The sequence below is a fragment of the Tenrec ecaudatus genome, chromosome 1 (assembly GCF_050624435.1).
Source record: "Tenrec ecaudatus isolate mTenEca1 chromosome 1, mTenEca1.hap1, whole genome shotgun sequence".
Lineage (NCBI taxonomy): Eukaryota > Metazoa > Chordata > Mammalia > Afrosoricida > Tenrecidae > Tenrec > Tenrec ecaudatus.
The window spans coordinates 190,014,634-190,031,745 of NC_134530.1; the positions used below are offsets into that span (position 1 = coordinate 190,014,634).

The following is a 17,112-nucleotide window of genomic DNA, read 5'->3' on the forward strand; positions in this document are numbered from 1 at the left end:
GGTCTCAGTTCAGCCAGGAAAATAGACAGGTATGTGTCCTGATCTGGTCTGGCACCCTTCTCTGCCTCTTCCCTAGGTTCCCTAAGAGTCAGGGTGTTCTTGGCTTTGTGTCTCTTTTCATTTAAAAAAAAAATGTTTTTGGGGAAGCCCTTCAGTTCTGCTCCTTGAGAACTGAGACTCAGGGCTTGTGTCAGGGAGGAAGGAAGAAGCCCAGTTCTCCCCAAACTATAGTTGGTTTCATTGAGGGTTTGTCCCTGGTGCCCATCTGGATGGCAGAGGACCATTCTGTAAACACACCACGGCTCTGGCACAGTACCGGGCCCAATAATGTCCGGTTCCTTAGGCTTGAAGTAAAGTCACAGGATCATGAGGTGATGTGTCAGTTCTCAACCTCTTGGTGCCCTTGTGGCAGGAACAATGTGCTTCCCAACCAATTAATAAGTAATAAACTGTGCCCACCAGTCATCCTGCCCCCTCTTTCTTCTAAAAGCCATGTGGACCACTGACTTCAAACTACTGCGTTGGGTGATTTTCGGTAGCGGCTCACGTTCTAACAGGCAGTAGTCTTATTACAAATGCATATTCATCAGAACTATTCCTGCCGGCTCTGTCTCACAGATCACAGTGCTGAAAGTACAAAAATACATCAGGATGGCTGTATGCCAAGCAAAAGGGGCTAGGATCACCAACAGAAGGTATCTGACAGGCAAACTCCCAGTGGGGGCGGCAGGGGGGCACTCTGGGAAGGGGCATAAGAAGTGGGAGGAGATGGATGACGTGTGATGTGTCCCTGGGGATGCTCACCCATGGGTACACACAGTGTGTCCATGGTCAGCGTGACCGGAGAGAAGGGTGCCGAATGAAAGGTTGCAGTCTGGATGCAGAGTTGCAGGCTGAATAGTAACAACAAGTGTGTCTCCGCGGGGAGCTCCATTAGGCAGCAGCATTGTCTCCTGAGGGACCCGGTTGGGAAGATCATTTCTTAAGATATCTGAACGTGGAACAGCCATAGGAAGGGAAGACTTGTAGGGCATCAATGTTCCTCTGGCCACCTTTGGAAGACATGACTTCTAGAACATTTATCATTGCATCTCCCCCTGATGGTCCTCTGCTCTTTTCTACCCTGTGAATAGATCTGTGACGTTCTCTGCGACTTGCCCCTCTGTTCTCGCTCTCTCTTGTCCTTTATTTTGTTCTTTTCTTCTCTCTCCCTCTTCAGAGGACTCATGCTCTCATTAACTCTCACCTAGTTGTGCAAGTTTGAGGGCCTGGCTTAAGGCCAAAAGCATCCCACCTGGACCGCAGGTACATATCCATCCTCAATGGAAAACAGTCCCCTGAACGGAACAAGGGCTCAGCAATGGGGGGTGGGGGTGGAGAGAGGAAGGGATGGAATGGGCTCAGCATCCTCATAGCTCCCCCCTGCTCTGGGACCCCTCACCAGAGCACAGCTGTCAGCGTGGGAGGAAAGTTGGGGTACCGTACCAAGGCCAGAACTGGGAGTTCTTGGGCCCAATTTCCAAGCACTGCAGAACCACCTGCCCCAGTAGTTCACCTCTCCCTCTTCTTTCCACTCCTTCTGTGTATGGCTTCCTCCCTTCCCACTGGGCCCTCTCTCTCCCCGTGAGAACGGCTCCATTCTGTCCTTTCAAGAACAGAAACCAAGAATCACACAGCTGGGTGGATGGCAGGTAAACAGCCAATATAAAAGGACAACAAGATGAAGATGTCACCTTTGCCTGCCTCCCTTTCTCCGGTGGTTCCACACAAGCTGCATAATTCATGGGGTGGGACTTCTTAGTTCCCCCTGGACCAAACAGTCTTTTTGAGTTCATAGTATCACACATGTCCCAGGTGGCAAAGATCCTATTGCTGATAACGAGACACAAACGCACCTTTGGAGAGGTAGTCCTGTGCCAGGTCTCAATGTTTTGTTTTGTTTTCCTTTTATCGTCTCTCCTCTGACTTACCTCTTTCGACACAATAGCCCTAATTTGGTTTCTCCTAAGAATTGCCTAGTGCACTTGGAGTCAAGGTCACCCTCCTTCCCGAACTGTTTGGGGGCATATTTCACGAGCTAGATTATAAAACTGGAGAGAAAGAATCCTGCCTAATGATGTGTTAAATGTTCCTTCGAAAGCTCTGGTTCACATAGAAAGTGGTCCATGCATATTTACTGATCAACTGGGCAACGGTTAGCTCTTCAGCTTTGCACATTGCTCCTTCCGACTGGGCAGCAGCAATAACTAGGACAGGACCGCCCTTGACTCCTTCTTTTAATCCCGACACGTTCCCACTCACACGGCTGTGCTTGGTCTCACCCCGTGCCTCCCCTCTCCACCCACAAGACAGAAGCGACCAGCTCCGCGGGGGGAGACGCACCACGCATCCAGTGGAGTCCAGCTTGCGGTCCGAGATACAGCGGAAATTCTTACTGCAGCCTCCGTTATCCTTGCTGCAGTCACGCACTGGCCCAAAGGAATCCAAGAGCACCTCCAGGCTGTCGAAGGAGGAGGAGGTCATGAGCTCCTCTCTGTGGGGACAAAGAGTAGGAGGCGGGGGAGAGTCAGGAGGCCTTCCGCTCCCAGCTCCCATTCTACCGCCATCGAAGGAGCCCTGGTGCACAAAGAGCCCTGCTGGCTCTGCAGTGAGGAGCAAAGGGCATCCGTTCCAACCCATCCGCCAGTTCATGGGAGAGCGCGGTCATGCTCTGCTTCTGTAACGGTGACAGCCTTGCAGCCCTTTGGGAATTCCACACTGCCCTCTTGGCTCACTGGGGACTCAGAGCCCATTTGGTGCCAAGGGGGTTCAACAGGTGGCCCGGTGGTAAAGTGCCAAGCTGAGAACTAAACTGGGTGGTTTGAATCCAGTCGTGTCTCACTCCTTTACATAAAGCTTAAAGACCAGCCATACACTGACCCTTTAACTAATACACTATGGGCCTCTGCCATATCTGGGGAATGAGCCAGGGCTGTCACGCCTGGTCAGAAGAGCAGGTGTCAACTTAGGCAAGGAGATGGACATTTCATTGCTTATTGGTCCTTCCCCGGGGCATGTGCAAAGTGCTTACCACTCTAATCGTGTGTCTTCTTCCAGGGAACAAGCCAAGGGTGGGGAGAATTTGAAGACTGCCTGCCACCTCCCCCTTTGGGCTAGTGGGGACTCTATACCCAGCTAGTGGTTTCTCCTTGACCTTCCCAAGCCAAGCACACTGAGATCCGACTCACCTGACCTCCACAGCATCCTCCATCACAGTCATGTCCGTCTTGCACTTTGCCGAGGGGTTGATGGCCAGCTCCGCTGGTGGGATCACAAAGCTTTTGCTGAGGGGTAGCCACATGCCCTCCCCGAGGGTGTAGGTGAATCTGTGGGGACACCCAGGCGCAGGTGGTTATAACCCCCTCGTGGAGCACCGACCGCGCATCCCAGAAAGGAGTGCTGATTGCCATTTCATGGGCGACAGGACTGAGTTCAAGGGAGGTCAACAGGCCTTCTCTCGCTCAATCGCAAGGCAGCGAACCGATAATGACACCCACTTGCCAGCTGTTTAGAAGTGCTTTGCATCAAGCCCCAAGGAAGAGAATCCTCCAGATTTGATGCCAGGCTTCCCCTGCCTTAACTCAGATATGATTGGAAGCATTTTGATTGAAAAGAGACACCATCTCCATCCCACAATCTGCACATCTAACTCTGGCCTGGGCTTCTCTGTGTGCCCGGAAGGACACCACCAAGGAGAAGGAAAGCTCCCCTCTTCTGTAGAACAGGAGAAGAACCGATGGAAGCCAGGCCACTTCGGGGAGAGAAGAGGACCATGAGCCACACAGCCCCGATGTGTTCCCCGTACCCCTCCCCGCACCCCTAGAGAGCACGGCTAACCTCTGGGATTAAGGGAAGAGCTTTTATAAATTTTTTTCAATTCTTATAACAAGGGCTAAAAGGAATAAAAGAATCAATCAGCATTTCAAGGGAGAGCTTAAGAAAACCATGAGAGATTATTTGTTTATTTATTCATTCATTTCATTTCAAAGGCATCCAAATGCTCTGTGTTCACAGTCAAAAATAGTCAAGGGATAAAAGCCAGTGTGGGTGGGATATCACGAGGCTGTGGCAGTCTGCTGGCATCCCTTCAGCTTCACGGAGGAAGAGAGGGGAGGGGAGGAGCGATGGAGGGGCGCATATAATTAAGCAGAACCCAGTGCTGCACAATTAGCAGGCTGGTCACAGAGCGCTCTTCAGACACCAGCTCCTTGCCCTCTCCCAGCACTCACCTCACTGTACCCTGCTTGCTTGAGATGCTAGGAAACCGACTGGTGCCTTGAGGTTACCTGTGTCAGAACTCTGCTTTCCAGAATGCTGGAGTCCAGGAGCTGACCCCTGACTGGGGGTCAGGGGTCCCTAAAGCAGTCCAGCCACCTGGCTTCCCTCACACTCCCAAAGAGCCCTGGTGCCAGAGCGGCAGAGAGAGGAAAGAGCAGGTGCCCACCTTGCTGCAGGGGAGTCCCAGGGGTCAGTGGCGCTATGGGGTAAGTGGGATCTGGCCAAGGTTTGAAAGACTCTCTCCCCACCTTGTATATGAGTGCTCTCTACTGCTCTGGGCTGTCAAGTGAAGCTCTGCGCTGGGCAGCACTGAAGTGTGAGAGAGGTACCTGACCCTTCCCACACGGGATAGGACTAGCCAGTAGACCTGCGCAGGAAGCTGCTGCCCTAAGGAGTTCTACTACTTGGGGAAGAGCAGACCCACTATCTCATCATTCCTCTGGACTGTCAGTAGCAAACTTGAAAACACGTCTGCCCCTCCCCACACACCCTTCACCACACACCTGAGAAGGCCATGGAGTTGACTCCAGGCTAGCGATTGCCCCAAGATGTCTAGGCTGGGGAACATAAGGATGAATGTGGGCTGAAGGAGACAATGTCTAAAAATATGAATTCCATCATGGAAATCCTTGAGACGGCAACGTTGTCATAGTCAGGCAGAGTGGGTGGGGTGTATCACTATTATTAAAATGCATCGTTTCAGAGAGAACATTCCGAGCTTTGAAGGGTGCCAGGGAGGAGGGGTTTTCTTTAGGCCTGCTGCTAGAGGGAGGGCTGGTTTCTTGAGTGGCTTTGAAGTTACCTTTTAAAAAATGACTTTGCACTGAAACCAAGCAACAGCTGTGTGACGGCTGGTTGGTCATTTAGGAGGAGCGTTGCCAGTCTTAGCACCTTCCCAGCATTCCTGTATCTGGAAGAAGGCAGCTCAGGCCCTTGATCTCCTGGCTTTGTCTTCCTTCTTTACAAGCAGGCATCTTTCCAAAGGAATATCAAACCGTGTCTTCTCCCCAGTTCAACCATTCAGTGGCACTTCCTGCCGATGGCATCCCCTTCCACTTTTCTTTCAAAGCCACGCCTTTCCTTCACACGCTGAACCGGCGCTGCTGACGTCATCCCGACGGTCTGACCCCTTTCCCCGCCTCCTCCTCACTTCTCGCTTCTTCTCGGTGCCCATCTCCTAGTCCTTGACCACTCCGTGCAGGACCCGCCTCTTTTCTTTTTTAAAAAAATATTATTCTAGCATTTATTGGAAGCAATAAGATTGGAAATTTCCATAGAAGTAAACATTTTGCAGTTATTAAACCTTTTTAAAGATTATTGCTCACTTACAATCTCTTCTTCTTCTAAGAAATATCCTCTATTCCACAATGATTCCTAAAACGTGTCTCTTCATGAACCCATACAGTGTACACTGTGTTAAGACACTGTTCTCTTTAGGCTGTGAGACGCCATAGGACTGTGCTAGGGCTTGGTATATGAAGGTACGATTTTCACTGTGTGCATTCTTACTTGCTGGTAACCTTTGTTTAAAAAATCATTTTATTAGAGGCTGGTATAGCTCTTATTACAATCCATATATACAACCATTGTGTCAAGCATATTTTCACATTTGCTGCCATCATCATTCTCAAAATATTTTCTTGCTACTTGACTCATTGGTATCAGCTCATCCCGCACCTGGACCCCCACCCCCCGCCACGATCCCTGTCCTGCAGGCCTTGCCGCTCTGCCCTCCGCCTGGGGAAGGGCCTCGCCTCGGCATACCTGTGCAGCTCCGTGCTGCCCTGACCCCTGAATCAGACACGTCTTTCAACGTGCCCATCACTCCTAATGAGAATGCGTTCTCTTAAGTGGTAGGGAACTCTTCTTGGTCATCTCTGTATCTCCACGGCCTAACACAAGTTTTGGTCCAAGGGCAATACTCAACCAATCCTTACGGACCTATCCAGAGGTTTGGTTGCTTTCATTACTACTTTGTACAAAATTATGGATTGGGGGGTGGGGGTGCAGGGGGCCCAATCTCAACTTTCAGCTGTCAAGGGAGCAGTCGTGGTGATGATAAGCCGCCCTCCAGAAGCGACTACGGTTAACGTCAGGGACTGAAGGGCTTTAGTGCTCAACAGAAACCTGCATTCCATGTTGTGAGCAACGTCCTACGTGCACAGCGTCAGAGAACTGCATTGCACCAAGCTCACAGTCAAACCAGTGCCAGCTCCTACCTCCTCCGACAAAGCTGAGAGCCTGCGGAAGAAACAACGGAAGGTATGGGTGAAACCCACCTTTCCTAAGGACTCTCGGGGTGGCAGGTGATCCGAAGACCTGCTGCAGTCAGCCTCACAAACAGCCTTCGGGGACTGTTTATCTGGCCTATGGGAGTCAACTACTACTGTAGGAGGTTTAGAAACCTCCTGAGGGCCGCTGATCTGAAGGGTCGATTGGGCTGCTCTGCTGTGCAGGGGGCGGGAACGCAGCAGCTTTCTGGAGCAGGCTGGCTCATAGTTTCATAGGTGAAACTCTACCTAAGTGTTCTTTAAGCTGGAGAAAAACCCCTAACTCCAAAACCCAAATCAACTGTCAGAGGAAAGCTGGGTTCTGAGATCTTGTCTGCTCCTCTTTCAGGATGGTTTGGCAGGAAAGAGTGCAGGGAAACAGCAGGGAGAAGTTGGAGCAGGAGCTGGAAAGCGTTCCCGAGTTGGGCCTTCTACTCTGGTGACAGCTGGTGGTGACGACTGTGGTGGCAGGTCTCACCTGTGTGCTGAGCCCCACATGTGGCCCCTTAGTACTAGAGCTTGGGGTTTCTCTTCAGGGGGACATAGTCATCAGAGACAGCTGGATGGAATAAGCCTTAGTTATCATTCTAGCATGTGATATTGTACCTGGGATACAGGTACACACTCAGCCAGAAGGTATTATTCCTGGGATACAGGTACGCACTCAGCCAGAATGTTACAGACATGCGGAGAGGAGCAAGTCATTGCAGGTTACACTGGAGAAGCATCTGAGTAGAGTTTCTCAATCCTGGCCTCAACGACTTTGAAAACATTCATGCCCCAACCCCACATCCTAGAACTTTTGAGTGAATGATTTTGCGCTGGATATGATTGGGAGTCATTTTTAACAGCACATGAAGAATTCTCACATAGAACCAGTGTGAGGGACTCCTTCTTCGATGAGACAGTAAATTTCTTAGATGCAGGGACTCTCTTGGTCCTATCTGCTGGGTTATGTTTACAGCACCGGAAACATTGCTCTTTAAGGATAGATGCTCCAAAAATGTTAGCTCAATTAAGCCATGGCCTGGACCAGGCAACTGGGTAGTGTTGATAGTAGCGGAAGGAATAGGGACTCTTGATAGAGGGGCCGGGGGTGGTGGTGAACAGATGAGCAGTGTGAGGAATATTAGATATTTGAGGTGGTATGTAAGTAAGAAGATTGAACTCAGAATGGAAAGTTCCAAAGAAGAAGCATGCATCAGAAAGGCGCTCCAGGAGGGAACTACTTCCCTGTCAGAGCTACAGCCTTATTTCAGAGTCTCGGGAAATATTTAGTTGTTAGGAATTCATCAGGGCATTCAGCTAGAGGAAGCAGAATAAGAATGAATTGCCACTGGTGTCTTTAAAAAAATCAGCCACTGACCAGGTCATAGAATTTTCCAGAGTGGCCAGTGGGAGTTGTTTCCCTCAGACTCCAGAGAGGCTTGACTTACAGTCCCCTTGACCTGAAATAGCAGATCACGTCCCACTACTTTCAGCCCAGACACAGCCGCTGTCATGATGGGAACCAACTGAATCAGCACTGTTGATGGACACCCTGCTCCCTAAAACAGTTGATTGCCTGGGTCCAAACCACCCAGAGACGCTCCCTTCTCTGCTGCCTGAGGATCATGTCCACTTAGCTTCTAAAGAACCTCTACTGCGTGTGGGGGAACAGCAGCACTGCTTTGGTAAAGTTTTCACTCCAATCACGATTTCATGGTGGCCCTCATCTTTCAGAGTGCTCGTTCCTAAGTTTAGGTGAGCGGAGACTTCCCATGTTACGGAGGCAAACGTCACCAGACTCCCCATCTGCGGTTTCTCTATCGCCCTCCAAAGATCACAGCGAACCAACAGCAGAGAAAAAAACAAAACAAAAACAGTTTGCCAAATCATAAATCATTGTCGGAGGGTTTAAATCTCCAAGTTGCAGTCCGAGGCTACAGCTGACTTACTCTCGTGTCACAGACCCTCAAACCCAGCCTGTGGCCCAGCCTGCCTGGGGGACACACTGGAGAAAGCCTGGGGAAGGGAAGGCGCTGGAAGGAAGGGGTTGTGTAAGTCTGCGCTCTAGCTGGGGGCATGTCCTCAGAGAACCCAGATGTGGCCGAGCTCACCCCCTCCTCCATGCCAAGAGAGGAGCAGGAGAAGCTGGGAATGAGGACTGAGCTCTGGGAGGCAAACATCCACCCCCTACCACCACCCCGAATGAACAGCTCGGCAGGAATGGCTGCAGGGAAGGCAGGTCTAAGGACACAAGCTGAGTACAATGAAGAGAAAGTCGATCGTCCACTCGCCTCACACTGCCACCAGGCTTAATATTCCTCCCAAGGCTGTCATCAGTGGCACCGACAAAACTGTTCTTTGACATCGGACACTTACGTAAGACATAGGGCTGTTTGCTCTCTCTACCTGAGGGCTTGCTCCCAGAGTAACATCCATGCTGCAGCTGGACCAATCTCCATCCGGCCCTTGGTAGGTACTCTGCCCATGTGTGTTAAGTGGAGAGGGCACTGACAGAATGAATGGATTACCACTTGTTGGAGTTAGTTTGGAAATACGCTTGTGCTCTGGCTAAAGGTGTGATTTCAAGTTTATGAAAGCTCCATCATTCATAGCCAGCACCCAGACTCTGTCTATGTGCTATTCCCAGATGTGTAGGAGGGACGAGAAGCATCTGAGTTGACCAGGAAGGTAGTAGCGAGAGGCTGAAAATAACCAACAAGGTATTGCTGAGGAAAGGGGGAGCCCAGAGCAGGAGGCCTTCCTCTGGGACAACTAAGATTTGATGAGAAGGGGACAAGTCGTCCGACGCAGAACGGCAAGGCGGATTCTGGCACTAACGGTGCCAGTGTCTGCACGGAGCGCCATCTGCTGCATTCCCTCACACATGCATTCTCATGGGGTCCAGCCAGATCCGGCCTCTGTGCGACCTGCGCAAACCGGAGGCTCCGAGAAGTTAAGGAAACCACGGAGGTGCGCTCACAGAACCATCGAGAAAAAAGCCAAGAGCCAAACAGAATGCGCTCGGCCATCTCTGAGCATGGTTTGGAGGCAATTACTTTCCTTACTAGGAAGACAGAAGGGCCCCCAGGTTTCCCGTTCTCCCCTTTATCTGCAGGAAAGGAAGCTCAGTGGAAAGTGAAGCACAGGACTTGGCGACAAGTCCCTAGACAATCACTTACCTGAAGATCTTATCGGAAGGCTGCTCTCCCAAGACCAGGTCAAAGCCTCGCTGGAATATGGTGTAAGGCCAAGGCCTAGAAGGAGAAACATAGTTCAATGAAACCCAAGTCAACAAAAGCCTCCTGAATGCCCACTGTGCAGCAGACACCATGCTGGCTGCTGGAGACCCAGAGACACAGAGGACATTGTGCTTGACCTCAAGAAGCCCACTCAAGCTCATAGGAACTTGAGCTCACAGGAGACCCCATCAATCAAATATGCACAGAGCCACTGAGTAGAAGCACAAACAGCTGCAGCCCAGAGTCTCATCCAGCCTGCGGAAACCACATGGTGCCCCATGGAACGAACTGCTCCATAGGGGTTCATGGCCGTGTCCTTTCAAAAGCAGGTTTCCAGGCTTCTCTTCTGTGGCTTCTCCAGGAGGGTTCGAACCACTGACATGTTGGTGAGTAGATAAGTGCTTGAAAGTTTCTGCCACCCAGGGACTCCGATGGGTCCGCTAAGACAATGGAATATCAGAGCGCTGGCAATTGGAACTTCACATGGAATAAATTGATATCAGGTTACGTCTCAGGTATGTGTACTTCATGCTCCTTCAAATGCAGGTTTATCTGAAACCCAGTGTGGTTCATTTAGCCAGAGGAAGCAGCGTGGTTTCTTGAGGATGATGAAAACTTTAGCATCAGATCAGTCTGGGGCCAAATCTCACCTTGCCACTTGACCAATTGCCTGCCATGGGACAGGGTGAATTTACTGAATTTAAAAATCAGCTTCGTAATGGCTGCCTCGGCTGCCATTGTGAAAATCCAGAAAACCTCTTACACCAAAGAAACAACTTCCAAGGGTCCCTAATCTGAGCTCTTCCCTACTCAGAACCACAGGGGGCCTCGGGGTCGGTCCTAGGCTCAGGTACTTAAAGACCCCTTCAAAGAGGAATGCTGTGTTCAAGTCATTCCTGACCCCAAGCCTTCCTCGAGACAAGGTGTTGCTCTACGAACTTAAAAGTAGCAATCTCATTTCACCAGATGTTCACCCTACAACGATGTATTTATTCAAGCACCTCTGGGTGAATGAAGCACGGGCCCTGTGTGGGTGCTGAGATATTCTGGGCTGATGGGCAGACTCAGCCCTTGCTCTCATGGACCTTCTGATTGTCTTATACCTGACTCACTCAATTCTTCGGGGGTTTATTGCAGGCATCTCTTTGGTGTTCAAGGAGAGTCGGGAGAATATATCCTAATTCTTCTGTGAACTGTGAACCCAGTGGTTGCCCAAGGTAGTAATTATCACACGAGAGAAAGCATGTGGGGGATTAGTGGGGTTGGCTTTGAAAGGCGCAGGGCCTGGGGAGCATGGCTGGCATCTAGAAAGCAGAGGCAGATCGGCGAGAGTAGTATGAGCTTGGGCCGGTTCTGCACAACACACTGGCCCCGTGTCTCACAACCTCCCAGACCTCCTGCTGGGCAGTTATGAAGGTGTAAGCTGGCTTATAATGAACTGAGCCCTATTGCGAACGCTATTTGCTTTCAGGAGAAACTGTGCTTTATACAATTGATGTATGTATGGATTGTGATAAGAGTTGTATGAGCCCCCAATAAAATGACTTAAAATTTTTTTGATATATGGTGAATTTTTGAAGCATGTAACTATAATGCATTTTGTTTCACAAGTTTGAAAAATCTTATCACTCTCTGCAACGCTGTTCATGGGTCTTTGAATCATCTATAAAGCACACCTGTATCACACTATGATAGACAGATAGAGTACTATACACTTAATAAGGAAGACTGAAGAAGAATCAAGGCATTTGGATTGTGTTGCTGAAGAAGAATATTGAGCAGATTTGGGCAATTTGTCAGGAGAGACCAGTTCCCGGAGAAGGAGATCAAGCTGGGTACAGTAGAGAGGCAGTGGAGAAGAGGAAAGACCTTGATGAGATGGGTTGGCACAGTGGTTACCACACAGGCACAATCGTGAAGAGGGAGCAGGACGAGGCAGTGCTTCATTCTGTGGTACAAAGGGTCCCTCTGAGTCGGAACTGACCTTGACAGCACCTCACAACAACATAAAAAACCATTGTGCCACATACTGTACAAGGTGAATCGAGGAGCCTTGGGAGTGCAGAGGGTTACAACTGATGCCATTAACCTCAACGTCCGCATTCTCAGCTCACCAGCCACTCCATGGGGGAAAGATGGGATTTTCTGCCCCTAGAAAGATCTACTGCCTTGGAAATCTGGAGCGAAAATCCGACTGTCCAGGAGAGCTGACAGGCGCTGGAATAGACTCATTGGCAGTGTGCTTTATTTTATCTCCCCAGGGGCTAATCTACATATGGTAAAAATATGTGTTGTCATTATTATCCCTTCTCTTGTAATACTATCAGAAATTTATATATGAAAACAGATACCTTATTATCAAAACTGGTGTTCTTCTTTTTTCTCACTTACTATTAAATTGTTTTTGTTGAAATTTTGCATTACATCAATCTTACTATTTAAGAAATGCCATCTAAGCATAGTAAATGTCATTCTCAAAATGTTCAGAAAATAGTGTTGGGTTGGATATGGTTACAAACAACCAACTTAACCCAACTAGCTGACCCGTTAACTACCCAGGGAAGAGTGCTGCTTGCTAGGGGAAGCGAGGGGACTGCATTGGGAGTAGCTGTCATGAAAAAGCTCATATTGTATCCTTACTATTTATAAACACTTTATTCCTGGGATTTAATTTAGAAACACCCCGAGGCAATAAGTATTGGCTCCAAAAAGTACCCAAACAGCACACTATGAATAACTCCTGTATAAAACGGACAGCGTCCTTCCCTCACCGCACCTCCTTCCCACTGTGATTTTCATCTTTGTTCCGTTGAAATCAGAATAGAGGTTGACATCTGATTCCTTTAGGCGAGTAATATGCAGTGCCTTCTTCTCACTGCCATCGAGTCACTGCTGACTCACAGGGACTTTAGTGGACAGAGGAAAACTGTACCTGTGATTTTCTGAGATTTTATCAGTTTATGGGAACGGAAACTTCATATTTTCCCTGAGGAGCGGCTAGTGGTTTTGAGCTACTGACCTTGTGGTTAGTAGCCCAACACATAACCACTACGGCACCAGTGGCTTATGAGCACCTGGAAAATATGTATTAATTGAAGAGAAAGTCCACGACTGTATAGGAAAAAACAAGGCCTATTTTATCATAGCCGGAGAGCATTAGGAAGAGAAGGGAGGCAGGGAGCTTGGTGTTTGGGGCAGGATCACATTTTATTGGTTTAATAAGTTTCCAGAAAGGGCATTTTCCTTTAAGTCATTACTAGTACTCAACACTAGTACAATGTGCTATTAGAGTTAAGTCCTGGCATGGTTCCTAGACTATCTGAAATAAATATATTTTGAGCGGGGTAAATCTTAGGACTGGTGTTGGTTACAATGTGCACAATTAACTGAGTAGAAGAAGCTGTACTCAAGCCAGTAGGTAATCAATCAATGTCCCAAGGCACATTTACTAAGCACACGTTGACATGCTGCTAAGCGGGTCAGGTCAAAGAGACCCTCTGCTCGCTAGGCCAGCAATCTGAGAAAAGCAATGGGGCTCGTTCAGTTAGATCCCTGGGGACGATGCTGAGAGGTGGCAGGGTACAGTGGTGAAGCCAGCCGGCCGATGCTAAATTCTAGTTTAGCCACCCATCATAAATGATGTGATCTTAAGCAAGCACCTTAACCATTCTGTCTCCATTTCCTTGTTTGCGAGGTGAAACTAATAAGACTGATAAGGTTGTTACGGCAAATAAACAAGTTAATATAGTTAAAGTGCTCAGAGGAGAGCCCGGCATTTCATATACAGCACAGAAGAATTGGTCAAATATTTTAAATGAACTGTTTACCTGGGTCAGTTAAAGTAGTGTAATTAGTGGTGGATAGCAATTCTTCTTCTTCTTTTTAAAAATAATTTTATTGCAGGCTCGTACAACTCTTATCACAGTCCATCCATCTAGCCATCCATCCATCCATCCATCCATCCATCCATCCATCCATCCATCCATCCATCCATGCATCCATGCATCCATTGTGTCAAGCACATTTGTACATTTGCTGCTTTCATCATTTTGAAAACATTTTCTTTCTACTGAGCCCTTGGTATCAGCTTCCATTTCCCCCATCCCTCGCCCCCCACCCTCATGAACTCTTGATAATTTATAATTGTTTTTCATGTCTCACACTGACCCTTCACCCACTTTTTTGTTGTCCATCTCTCTGGGAGGGGGTTATATGTAGATCATTGTGATTGGTTCCTCTTTCTCCCACCACAATCCCCTTACCCTCCTGGTATGGCTACTCTCAATATTGATTCTGAGAGATTTACCTGTCCTGGATTCCCTGTGTTTCCAGCTCTTATCTGTATACATGCTAGCTGGATTTGTAAGGTAGAAGTGGGGTCATGATAGTGGTGGGGAGAACACATTAAAGAACTAGAGGAAAGTTGTATGTTTGGTTGGTGCTATACTGCATACTGACTGGCTCATCTCCTCCCCGCGACCCTTCGGTAAGGGGGTGTCCAGTTGCCTACAGATGGGCTTTCGATCCCCACTCCGCACTCCCCATCATTCACAATGATGTGACTTTTTGTTCTTTGATATCTGATACCTGATCCCATCGACACCTCATGATCACACAGGCTGGTGTGCTTCTTCCATGTGGGCTTTGTTGCTTCTCAACTAGATGGCTGCTTGTTTATTTTTAAGCCTTTAAGACCCCAGATACTATATCTTTTGATAGCCAAGCACCATCAGCTTTCTTCACCACATTTGCTTATGCACCCACTTTGACTTCAACGATCATGTTGGGAAGGTGAGCATCATGCCAGGTTAATAGAACAAAGTGTTCTAGCTCTGAGGGAGTACTTGAGTAGAGGCCCAGCAATTCTTGATAGAGGGAGGAGTGCCAGGTCTTAAACAGGCTTGGTCATGGCAGGGGAGGGGCAACCATAATGACAGCAAAGTCGAAGGCCACTCCACCTGCCCCAACTCTGCCACCGTCACAGGGCAGCAAAGGACACAGTGCTGGAAAGACCACATTGTGAAAAATCACAAGGTCACTCACTCACTGCCAATGAGTTGATTCCAACTCATAGTCACCCTGTTCGTCAGGCTAGAATTGACCCTGTGAGTTTCCTAGACGGTGACTCTTTATGGGAGTAGAAAGTCTCTTCTTTCTCCCAATGCAAGAAACATGGAGAATTCAAGTTGCTCTAGCAAGAATAAAAGAGAATATACTGTCTTTCTTCCCATGAGTCAGAGGATATCTGTCAGAGAGATGGGACTTCTCATGTCATTTACTTAGTAAATATTTCTAAAGGCAACTATGGTGTGTGTGAACTGTGCTGCCACGCATCAGGAACTGGGATAAAGTGATTCCTATCCTCCAAGGCATCTGAGGAATTTTGAAGAAACACATGTTTGCCTTGGTAAACAGAAGAGACTGTGTGGGAGGGGGGAGAATAGAGTTGCAGGAAGCAAACAGAGTGGTAGTGGTTGGGGGTGCAGCACTTTCCCTCAGTGCCCGGAAGGCTGGGTGGGTATTGGCAGGGCATGGGCCCAGCGGAGCAGTCACAAGGTGTTGTAGGGGAAGGGCAGGACCCAAGGATGGAGAGATGGATGTAATGGGCTGACCCTACTCTGCAGCTGGGTTATCTGACACAGACTGAATGAAGAAGGCCTTGGTGTTAGGACTCGCTCAGTGCAAGCCCAAGGAAGAATACATAGGGAGCTTAAGCAAAATGCATCCCATAATGGAGTCATGCTGTCCTGGCTCAGATCTAAGTTGCCTTGGCAGTGTCTGGTTGTTCATTAACTAGTAACTGGCAAAATGAAACAAAATGCTGCCCATCCCGAAGTCACTGCCACACTCAAATTCAGATTGGACCAGGGTCATGCATAACCCAATTTAGCCTGAAAGCTCTCCTGCTATTCTTTCAGCACCGCAGCAGCCGGCAAGTTTCCACTCGCAGAATGGTGTGGTGGGGAACAGCCTTCACGTCACAAGCAGTCCAGCCTCACGCACTGGCTTAAATCTCAGAGAAGACACATAAAACCCACTGCTATCAACGGGTCCTGGGGGTATTGTGTGACGCATCAGGCTGCTAACCTGATGGTTGGCAGTTCAAACCCACCAGCTGCTTCACGAGAGAAAGATGCGGCTCAGAAACCCAAAGGAGCATTTCTATTCTGTCCTAAAAAAAAATCCATGGAGACATGATTGACTTGTCCTGGTTCGGATGAGCAATGCAAGTCCAATCCCTGTGCCCCGAGGAGCAAAGACATCGGAGCAGATGGCAACTCCCACGGTTCTCAGAGCTACCGCTGCAGAAGAGGGTGAAGGAGGGAAAACCCCGCAGTAATTCCCACCCAGGTTCTATGGGTTGGTGGCAGCAAGAGAGCTGCCTTCCTGTGAAGTGGATGACGTTATCGAGCAGTCTGTGCCAATGTTAGTTTGGTGGGAAGAGTCCTAGGCCAGCGAGGAACCTGAGGATGGCACCTGGGACAGATGTGTGGCAGGAGACTGGCCCCTCCAGCTCTCTGCAATGCTCCTGATTTCGATGTCATCTTAGGTACAAATGGCCACCAATATTCCCTCTCCTGCCTTGTGCAACCTTCTCAGACCCTCCTAGTGTAGGAAAAAGGAGCAGACTCAGAAATTAAAGCAGAGTTTGCTTCTTTTTTCCATAGACTCTTCACGCATTCATACAAGTCAAGACCCTGAAGAGTGTCCTCCGGCAGGTGGTACAAGAAGCAGCTCAAACCCACTGCCTTAAGCAGGAGCAGAACCGGTGCTTCCAAGCAGTGTACCTGAATGAGGGCTCAGCAGCCAGCAGAAGACAAAAGCAAATTACGGATTTAGAGACCGACTGGGAGAAAACCCCTTGCCATCAAGTCAATTACGACTCATGACCACCTTGTGTGTGTCAGAGTATGAGCGTGCTCCCTGGTGTTCAGGGGTGATCTTTCAGAATTATATCCCCAGACCTTACTGCTGAGTCATCTCTGCTTGAAGTGGACTCAGCCACCAATCTTTCCATCAGCAGCAGCCCAGCACACTGGATACGTGCAACTCGCAGAGACTCTGCTTGACTTAATAATCAGAGACTTGCCAGCCTTCCATCAGCATTGATGATTTCCAAGTGTTCGACTTCTCTCATGAACTCTCTCTCCTCTTCCCTGAGACATGTCAACTGCCAGCGTTTCCCCACTATTTATCCTTGACCCGCTGCATGCATAAAACCCCTCATAACCAGCCTGGATGGATGTTCGCTGCTCTTGAACCATTTCTGTTCAGGAAAAGAGACTTCTACATGCTGC

The 17,112-nt window shown here is 48.9% G+C and overlaps 1 protein-coding gene across 1 annotated transcript in view; it reads right to left on the bottom strand.

Annotated features, from left to right (window-relative positions):
- Positions 1 to 17,112, bottom strand: part of ASTN1 (astrotactin 1) — a 316,698-nt gene that overhangs the window by 28,550 nt on the left and 271,036 nt on the right. The window contains exons 9-11 of the mRNA XM_075541277.1: positions 9,755 to 9,829; positions 3,228 to 3,365; positions 2,383 to 2,533 (exon numbers count right to left, since the gene is read on the bottom strand). Coding sequence (XP_075397392.1) covers positions 2,383 to 2,533; positions 3,228 to 3,365; positions 9,755 to 9,829 — 364 coding nt within the window. The remainder of the gene's footprint in view (positions 1 to 2,382; positions 2,534 to 3,227; positions 3,366 to 9,754; positions 9,830 to 17,112) is intronic.